Source organism: Pelobates fuscus, chromosome 1, assembly GCF_036172605.1.
Source record: "Pelobates fuscus isolate aPelFus1 chromosome 1, aPelFus1.pri, whole genome shotgun sequence".
NCBI classification, from domain to species: domain Eukaryota; kingdom Metazoa; phylum Chordata; class Amphibia; order Anura; family Pelobatidae; genus Pelobates; species Pelobates fuscus.
In genome coordinates, this window is record NC_086317.1 from 387,676,200 (window position 1) to 387,686,282 (window position 10,083).

At 40.1% G+C, this 10,083-nt stretch overlaps 1 protein-coding gene across 2 annotated transcripts in view; it reads right to left on the bottom strand.

Moving 5' to 3' along the window:
- The window catches only part of NABP2 (nucleic acid binding protein 2), a 34,060-nt gene that overhangs the window by 17,708 nt on the left and 6,269 nt on the right, over positions 1–10,083 (bottom strand). For both annotated transcript variants that reach the window (XM_063426392.1, XM_063426384.1), the window contains 3 exons: positions 9,881–10,001; positions 6,790–6,928; positions 4,511–4,582 (listed from right to left, as the gene is read on the bottom strand). In XM_063426392.1, the coding sequence (XP_063282462.1) occupies positions 4,511–4,582; positions 6,790–6,928; positions 9,881–9,959 (290 nt within the window). In that variant the 5' untranslated portion in view covers positions 9,960–10,001. The remainder of the gene's footprint in view (positions 1–4,510; positions 4,583–6,789; positions 6,929–9,880; positions 10,002–10,083) is intronic.

Here is a 10,083-nt window from a genome sequence, read left to right on the forward strand (position 1 = left end):
TATAAAAGCCAACGTTTTAGCCGTTTGCTAGACTGGTGCCTTTAGATGTTTGTTAACACAATGCCTAGGAAGAAAGGCATTAGCATTGATATTCGAGAAGCAATTGTTGCTGCCCATCAAACTGGGAAGGCTTATAAGGTCATTTCCAAAAATGTAAAGTCCATTATTCTACACTGAGAAAGATTATTCAAAAGTGGACAACATTCAAGTTGAGTTCCAATCTTCCCAGGAGTAGACTTCTCATTAAATTCACCACAAGAATAGACCATGAAATGCTCAGAGAAATTGCAAAACACACAAGAGTTACATCTCCGACTCTGCAGGCCTCAAATAGCAAGTTAAAGGGACACTATAGTCACCAGAACAACTACAGCTTAATGGCTTAATGTAGTTGTTCGGGTGAGTAAGATCATTGCCTTCAGGTATTTTCATGCAAACACTTCCTTTTCAGAGAAAAGGCAGTGTTTATATTGCCCCTAAGGACACCTCCAAGTGGCCACTCCTCAGATGGTGTTCCTGACCCTATAGTGTTCCTTTAATGTTCGACAGTACAACTAGAAAAAGACTGAACAAGTATGGTCTATTTTGAAGTGTTGCCAAGAGAAAGCATCCTCTCTCTAAATAGAACATGGCAGCACGGCTTAGGTTTGCAAAGTTGCATCTGAACAAGCCACAAGACTTAAGAGGCCTCAAGAGAGCTGTGCATAAACCAATACTAGCAAACCTCAATGAACTGAAGCAACATTGTAAAGAAGAGTGGGTCAAAATTCCTCCACAACGATGTGAGAGACTGATAAAGTCATAAAGAAAATGATTACATCAAGTTATTGCTGCTACAGGTGGCTTTACAAGCAATTGAATCATAGCAACTCCATTTTGGCTTTATTTTTATTAAATAAATCATGGTGTTCATCCGAGCTTGTATTTACCTCATTTTAAGACCTGCTAATAGTATTCAAAGAGGGTGTACATTCCTTTTCCCATGATTGTATGTGATATACCTATCGGTTATTCAGCACTGAGGTCTATGTTGACTCTATGCCTAAGAATTGACTGAAAGGTGGGGGAGGGGCCTACTTAAAAAAAAAAAGTCTTCATCAAATATATCCATTTCCTACTGTACAGATGGAATATATTTCTTTTAAACAAAGCAAAATTGTGTGTATCACAATAAATACAACCTTAAAGAAAAATGGTCATGGTATATTTTTTCTTAATTTAAGATTTGATGCCTTTGCGCCTGTTTCCTTTTTGTTTAAAGGAACACTATGGGGTCAGAAACACAAACATATATTCAGGACCCTATAGTGTTTAATCCACTATTTACCTGGCTTGCCCCCCTATAGGCACCTTAAAAGATATTAAAACTCACCTTATTCCCAGCGCCGCGCAGGTCCGCCGGCGCTGGCCCTGTCCCCGATCCGCCTCCTTGGTGACATGATCAGAATTGACCATTTTTAGCCAGTCCAATGCTTTCCCTATGGGAACGTGGGAATGCTGAACGGCAGTAGGCTACTGTGCAGCACTGCCCTAGGAAACAATTCCAGTGGCCATCTGAGGAGTGGCCACATGGAGGTGTCCCTAGAGGGATGTAAACACTGCCTTTTCTCTGAAGAGACAGTGTTTGCATGGAAAGGCCTGCATATAATGAATATACTCACCAGAACAACTTCATTAACCCCTTAATGCCTGAGCCAAATGTACATGTTGTGATCAAAATGTAAACAAAAACTTGAATTTGGGCTATATGTCTTTGCACCCACACTTATTATACAGTTGCAAGAAAAAGTATGTGAACCCTTTGGAATGATATGGATTTCTGCACAAATTGGTCATAAAATGTGACCTGATCATCATCTAAGTCACAACAAAAGACATTCACAGTCTGCTTAAACTAATAACACACAAAGAATGAAATGTTGCAATGTTTTTATTTAACACACCATGTAAACATTCACAGTGCAGGTGGAAAAAGTATGTGAACCCCTAGACTAATGACATCTCCAAGAGCTAATTGGAGTGAGATGTCAGCCAACTGGAGTCCAATCAATGAGATGAGATTGGAGGTGTTGGTTACAGCTGCCCTGCCCTATAAAAAAACACACACCAGTTCTGGGTTTGCTTTTCACAAGAAGCATTGCCTGATGATGCCTCGCACAAAAGAGCTCTCAGAAGACCTACGATTAAGAATTGTTGACTTGCATAAAGCTGGAAAGGGTTATAAAAGTATCTCCAAAAGCCTTGATGTTCATCAGTCCACGGTAAGACAAATGGTCTATAAATGGAGAAAGTTCAGCAAAAATGAATTCCCAAGTTTATCAAGACATTTTGCAGGAGAACTTAAGGCCATCTGTCTACCAGCTGAAGCTCAACAGAAGATGGGTGTTGCAACAGGACAATGACCCAAAGCATAGAAGTAAATCAACAACAGAATGGCTTAAACAGCTTCTGAAGTGGCCCAGTCAGAGTCCTGACCTCAACCCGACATCCCAGATGTCACACCAGACATCCCAAGAATATTGCTGAACTGAAACAGTTCTGTAAAGAGGAATGGTCAAGAATTACTCCTGACCGTTGTGCATGTCTGATCTGCAACTACAGGAAACGTTTGGTTGACGTTATTGCTGCCATAGGAGGTTCAACCAGTTATTAAATCCAAGGGTTCACATACTTTTTCCACCTGCACTGTGAATGTTTACATGGTGTGTTCAATAAAAACATGGCAACATTTCATTCTTTGTGTGTTATTAGTTTAAGCATGCTATAAGTGTCTTCTGAAAGCCCGGTCAGGCATATGTCAGGCTAAAGATCATAGGGGTGCGCAAAATAATATAAATGGGCAACAGGCCTAACTAAAACATAATTAACAATAAGCAACTCAGGTGATGATTGAAAATGTCACTTAAGTTCCGTTGCTCAACTTAACATCCTCTAGGAGAAGCCTGGCTGCCAGCCGATCCCTGTGTGTGGCAGTCCCCTTAGGCTTTGTGGTAGTCCACGCCATGTTCGGTAGGGCGCTTTTGTGTTTCCCACTCCCGTCTGCATACCGGGTCTGTGTGGGTCTTGTGCTTTCTCCTATCGGCTAGATCTCGGTGTGTGGGGTCTCCATCTTCCATGTCCTCGGCCCAAAGCCTTTTTGGGGGGCCGTGCCTGGTGTCCATTGATCCTTTCCGTGGGATCATGGGCCCATAGGTTCTCCGGGTATGGGATGGCCCTCTGGGTATATGGATGGCGGTGGGGGGTTACCTCCGTTTGAGCCCCCGGCTCGGAAGAAGAGCAGGCGTGGCAGGCCCCAGCATCCTCCATCCGCACCGCAGGAGGTGTATGTACGTGTGTGCCGCTCTCCTTTACAGTCTCCTGCTTGGGTGAGGGGTATGCTTCAACGATTTTGTTCTGGGACCGTTGTTCTGTGTGGGAGGGTTGCCTCTGAGCTCGGTCTTGGATCCGGCTCCAGAATTTCTGACAGATGTCGTCAAATCTCCGATTGAATGCGGTGAGCCAGTCCTGTGTTGTCAGGCCTGACAATGATTGCTGAGTCACTGAGGCAGTGGCCATGTGGTGTGCGCCGTGTGGGTTCCTAATGGGCCAGTTGCTTGTTGCTGTAGAGCGAGAGTCCTTCAGTGGAGACCGGGATATCCCCCCCGGTCCAGGGGCGGGAGGTAATGAGGTGAGTGATGGACTTCACGTGGGGCGGGTGATCGGCCGTTTCACCCGCCCGGCAGCTGTGGTAGGCCGCAGTGTGGTCTCCGCGGGAGAGTCGAGTAGGTAAGTCCGCAAGGTGGCAGGAACTTCTCCCGGGATCGTGTATAGCTGTGCGTAGCTTTGTAGGGTGTCGGCGGCCGGCTGGGTGCCCGATATCGGGCAGATTGTGTGATTTAAGTCTGGAGCTCATGCAATGTGCTGCCCGGACTCCGCCCCCGTAAATAAGAATTTAAAAAAAAAAAATGTTTAGTTCTACTTGACATTTTAACTGTGAATGTCATAATACTGTTTGACTTTACTGCAATAAAATACACATACTTGTATTCGATGATGTCTCACGTGTAAAACAGTACCCCCTATGTACAGGTTTTATGGTGTTTTCGGAAGTTACAGGGTCAAATATGGCAGGTTACATTTTTCAGTTTTTTCACATTGAAATTCGCTAGATTGGTTACATTGCCTTTGAGACCGTATGGTAGCCCAGGAATGAGAATGCAAAGCAGATGGATGTAACTCAACATGCTGATGAACAATAAAAATATATTACCATTATTTTTAGGAGGAAAATATTTTGACCCCTAACCATATCGAACAAACAATTTCCCAAGATGGAAAAACTACTATAAGAAATAAAGATAAAAAAAAACAAAAAAAAAACAGGTATCATTACAAATATCTAAAAATTATTGAAACTATTGATTTCTGTGCTTGGGGTGAAAGCGCATTTCTAATAGGTTCTAGGACTAGTCTAGAATTTGCAACTACATATATTTTAGCTTAAACTTGTAGCATAACTTCAAGACCTTACTCTCCAATCTTCTGCAGGTCACCTCCTCGCCCTGTGTATAGAGTCAAGCAGCCCTTGAATACAGAAGCATACCTACAGAAAGAACAAAATACAGATCTGAATATGCACATCTCAAATACAGTACACCTATGTGTTTTTATTTTCTAAAGACTAAATGCTATTACAAAGATTAAAAATGTCCACTTACATGCTAGTCAATAAGTTCAAATTCTGCCCTGAGTATGCCATGGACTTTTCAGTGCACTCAGTGTTGTTTATAAAACAAATATGGCTACAGCTGATACCTAAGGCCATCCAGAGTGGGGTTAAACCAGGGGATTAGATAGCAGCATGTTTTGAGAATAGGTAAAGAGTTAAGGAACTTTAAGGCCCTCTGCCCCGGTTTCCCACTCACAAGGCAGTAACTGTGATAGTGTCTGGTGGGAATCCTTTTTTCCCCACTCCTGGGAGTACATAAGGGCTGTATGACTTCCAGGGCCATATTTCTCATTAGACAGAGTAGGCACCTGTCCTATAAGGGGCGTCTATTTACAGCACTTGTAATGCATATTTTGGAGCTCAAGTAGCTGGAGAGTGGAGATTATTAACAGGAGCCTTGGCTAGTGTTATCTTAAGTCCATTCAGCCCCCTGTGCTTTCTAGCAGAGCTGCAGGAACAGTTATAGAGGTTGTACAACACAGTGCTTTTCCAGCTCTTCAGGTGTCTGTGTATGAAGCTGGAGAGAAAGTGGAATGATTATTTTCCCATTTGCCCACTTGTCATCTCACACAGAAAATGCCTTGGGAGGAACAGGGGAAGCTCAGAGTGATGCACACTGTATAAAAAGCTCCGTCAGTTCTACTATCCATCGTAGGAGGATATGTACTTTGCAAATAAGCCTAAATTTAAACTGTCAGTCATATTATAAAAAGATAGTACAAGAGCATTTAAAACATTTAAACCATAAGGGGTGAATTGATCTTATAACAAATATAAGCTTGTCAAAAGTACTTCCAAAATGGTGAATAGATTGGCTATGAACTTATAATTTTTAAATTTAGCGAAAGAGAACAAGACCAACCCTAAAAAAAGTTTTTTTAATGTATGTTGATGCCAAAAAGGTTAAGAGTGAAAGTGTTGGTCCATTAAAAAGTGAGATGAGTGAGTTAATCAAGGAAGATCAGGACAAAACAGACATTCTAAATAAATCATTTATTTTTATTATTGTATAGTGAAGAAGAATCTATGGCTGTAGACTTGCAGATAACCGTTACAAAAACCTTGCCACAAACAGGCAATTGGTAAACAAAGGATAAAGTACTTCAGAAATTAAATAAACTTAATCTAAACAGAGCCCCAGGACTAGATGGTATTTACCCATGTGTGCTTAGGGAGTTTAGTGAACAAATATCCATAACACCATTTTTTTCTGGTTTCTTTTCTTTCAGTAATTGTACCAGAGGATTCGAGAAAAGCAGATGTGCTGCATATATGTAGAAATGGTTCAAAAAACAGAGACTATAGATCTGTGATCTCAACATCTTTTTTTGGAAATTCTTTGAAGGGCTGTTAAGGGATAACATTCAAGAATTCATTTTGAACAAAAATATAATTAGCAGGAATCAACATGGCATTATGAAAGACAGGTCATGTCAATCTAACTTAATTGCATTCTATGAAGAAGTTAGTAGAAATATAGATCAAGGTGTTTCAGTAGATGTGTTCTACGTTTATTTTGCTGAAGCATTTGATACAGTTCCTCACAAAAGGTTACTAGTAAAACTGAAATCAGTTGGTTTAGACAAAAAAAATGGCGTTCTTGGATAAAACACTAGCTTAAAGATAGAGTCACCCCAGATAGTGTAATAGGACCATATGCAAAGAGTGTGTAAAATGAAAAGTATTGATGTAATCTGTGGATGGCAGGAGATACCCAGAGTAGTTATGTAATCCATTTTCATTGAGAGGTAACCAGAAGAGAGCAGGGAGTAGATTACTCACCAGTTGGGCATGTTGGATGTCCACCAAACAGATGTTACCTGGATTGTCAATCCAAGAGAACATTTTTGAGATTTGAGAAAACTCTATAATAAGTAAGGAAATGAAAAAACCCCAAACCCTGCCAATAAATAACTGAGGTACATCACACATATGTAAAATGATGTGGACAAACAAAATAAGTACAAGATTTTTTTTTATACATATTCTACAGACACAAGTATACACAAAAGTAATAAATAGAATTGTGAAAAAAAAAGTAACAAATTAAAGTGACAGCTATTATACAAGTGGGACCTCACCCCTTAGTAAGCCTGATGATGTCTCCAGGTTGTATCAGGTTCCCTACATCATCCCAGACAGAAATGTTGATGCTGCCAGTCTTGTCAGCCACCTTACAAGTTCTTACTTCATGTCCATCCTTAGTCTTTGTTACTCGGCCTGGAAACATCATGGCAAATATGGAAAAGTAAATAAAATTATTGTAATGTGTTATGTAGATTTGTTCCCTAAAGTGTTACTCGAAGCATTATAACCACTACATCATACTGTAGTGGCTAGGGGGCCATACATACCCCAACTGGGCACTGAGCATTAAACAATAGCTGCTGAGCTGCATCTAGCTTCTGTAGAGTGGAAGAAGCTGTAAACCGATACTGCAGTTCATTCATTGGCTGAGCAGAGAAACATCAGCAAAAAGGAAACACATGTTCTGGGCTAGTTGATGAAAGCTGTCAAAGTGGAGTTACACCTGCAGCAGCAACATTAACTATCTCAGTATGTACAATGTTCCATACTGAAACTCTGTACATACCGGTCCCTTGCAACATAACCAATTCAAAACACCAAAATAAGTCATGATGCTTGGAGTAACCATTTACCAGGACTGTACAAACTACAACGGCACATAAGAAATCTTTATCTAATCTAATATAATATAATCTAGAACAGAGCAAAATAAAGATTAAAGTTGCCTGTCTAGAGATGCTATTTTACCAAAACAGTAGATGTCTTTAAATGCCGCTTCTCAAAATAATAAATAAGACATATAAATGGTTGTTAATCCACAATGAAATCGGATGATTGAGATGATCTCAGCCAAGGAGGGGAGGCGGGGGCAGAGTCAGCAGAGCTTTTTAAGGGGGAAAGTGGGGGCAGGCCACCTAAACAGTGTTTTTACACTATAGGGTCAGGAATACACATTTATATTCCTGACCCGATAGTGTTTCTTTAAGATTGGGATTAGAATACATATTAGGTTTATATTTAAGATGGATTGAAGATGCTGGCCTACAAAAAGGCCTGGGGAATTCAACCTAACTCACTGCTGTTAAAGGACCAAAAAAAAAAAAATTAAAAAAAAAATATATAAGCCCCCCAGTTTAGGAGACATACCCCTAATGAATAAATGCATGCATTTTTAGTTATCATTGGGGGCATGCGTTTTTAGTTATCATTGGGTGTATAGTCTAAAACAGCTTACAAAAGCTGCAGTTCTTATGACTGCAGCCTTTTTGAGCCCTCCCCTTTTTCATAGGATGTGACTTGTCACTTCACAGTGAATTAACCAATCAGAGGCTTCTCATAGAGAAGCCTCTGTTTCTATTTTCCCTGTCTCTTCAACTTCCTCGAGTCAGTGTGTTTGGTATTTTTTTTCAATTTGCGCAAAATTTTTGAAGGACAAGATTATTTTAAATTGAAGGCGACCGAATGAGCATTCAATGCAACTCGTGCTTTGTATTTTCGCGTGTTTTCAGAGTCTTAAAGGAGCGCGTGCGCACACACCCGTGTGTAACCCAGTGTACAGTTTCACTGAACTTTGCTGGCTGACAGAACTTTTGTTATTTTGTAAAAGTACCTCTACAGGGAAATAAAGTAAATACATAATTATTGTATATTATTAGATTTTATATATATCTACCTACCTACCTATCTACTTTTATCTCTGTCTAACTAGATCTACATTTCTATCTTAATCTATATATCTTCATCTATCTTTATTCATCTATATCTTTCTGTCTCTTTAGCTATAGTAATCTATATTTAGCTTTCTATCTCACAGACTGCAGGAGGGAGAGCAGAGAGTTTTTGAAGCGGCAGTCAGGAGGAAGGAGGGTGGGTTTGGGGAAGGCAGGCAGGAGGAAGGAGGGCAGTGTAGGAGGTTGCAAGCAAGAGGAATGGAGGCCTGGAGGTTACATAAATAAATACATTTAAAAAAAATACAGGAAAAGTAGGATTGCAGGTGCGACCTAGAAGAACGCACCTGCTACTTCTGTTAGCTCAATAGGGCTAATGGAAGAAGGAAGTGAATATCCCCAGCTGTTTGATTGCTAATGATAAAAGTGCCAATTTCACAATGAAACTGGCACTTTTATAAATGGATCTTTTAAAGGCATACTCTATAGCCATACAGCATTTCAGCCAGCTGAAGTGCTGTACGGGTCTGGAGTGGTCCTTTAACCCCTTAAGGACACATGACATGTGATGTGACATGTCATGATTCCCTTTTATTCCAGAAGTCTGGTCCTTAAGGGGTTAAGCTATCTCCTCCAAAGCTCACCCTGCAGGTCCTATGCACTGCCCAGTGGCGCAGATCAGTGGATAGTGGACTTACCTACCTACATAGTCTGCTGTACAGCCTGACATTACATCCCTGCATGATATTTGTAGATGCCATCTTATTTATGTTTACATGTGTTGTTTTCAACCTTTTATTCTAATTTTACGGTGTGTCGGCTGCAGTGATGTCTTGGGTTCCAGTGGTTCTCAGTCGTGAAAAAACGTAACACTTCTACAGTTATTAATCTTGTCCAGTTGCTCCTCTGTATTGATTAGCTCATACCGTTATTTCTGGCTGGACAGGTACGATGAGCCTGCGTTTGTTGAGTTTTACTAATTGGATTGTTTTGTCTAACTTACGATGGACTTTAATAATGCATTCTTATTACATGCCTCACCTAAGTTCATCTGATATACGTAACTCCTATTTTTTTTATTCTATAATGCTCTTTTAACTATCTTAATAAAAACAGTTTGACAAAAAAAATAAACACTGCCAGCAAGAAAGGGCAGATGGATTTTGCTGAGTAAAGTGTTGAGTACCCAGTGAAATGGCAAATTTAATACTCTCAATTGGAAGACTAAGAAAAACTGCCTTGCAAAAATCTGTAAGCAAAGGACAAGCCTACCATACATATATTAGGGAAACATTTCACCCACAATTCCTACAGTTAAATTGGCATAGAGTAGAAGCATACATATGAGTCAGCTGTTCTGAAATAATGTACCACCTAAATAACATTTTCTTGAGTACATTACGGTTTGTGCAATGCAAACATTTACATATTGACTGCAGAGTGCTTTTTTCTTTCAGATATGAAAGTGTTAACCCACCTGTTTCGAGGACAATAAATAAAACATTCAGGTTTTTCAGTCCAGGTTTCACATCTTTCACAAAGGTTTCTGTGGTCATAATGGCTCTCTTTTGCCTTTAGAGCTTGTGGAGGACAAATCACTGTAAATAAAGAATAATTACTAAACTCTTAACCATATATGAAGGGCTCATCTCAAAACAACATTATGAAACTGATCCAAAC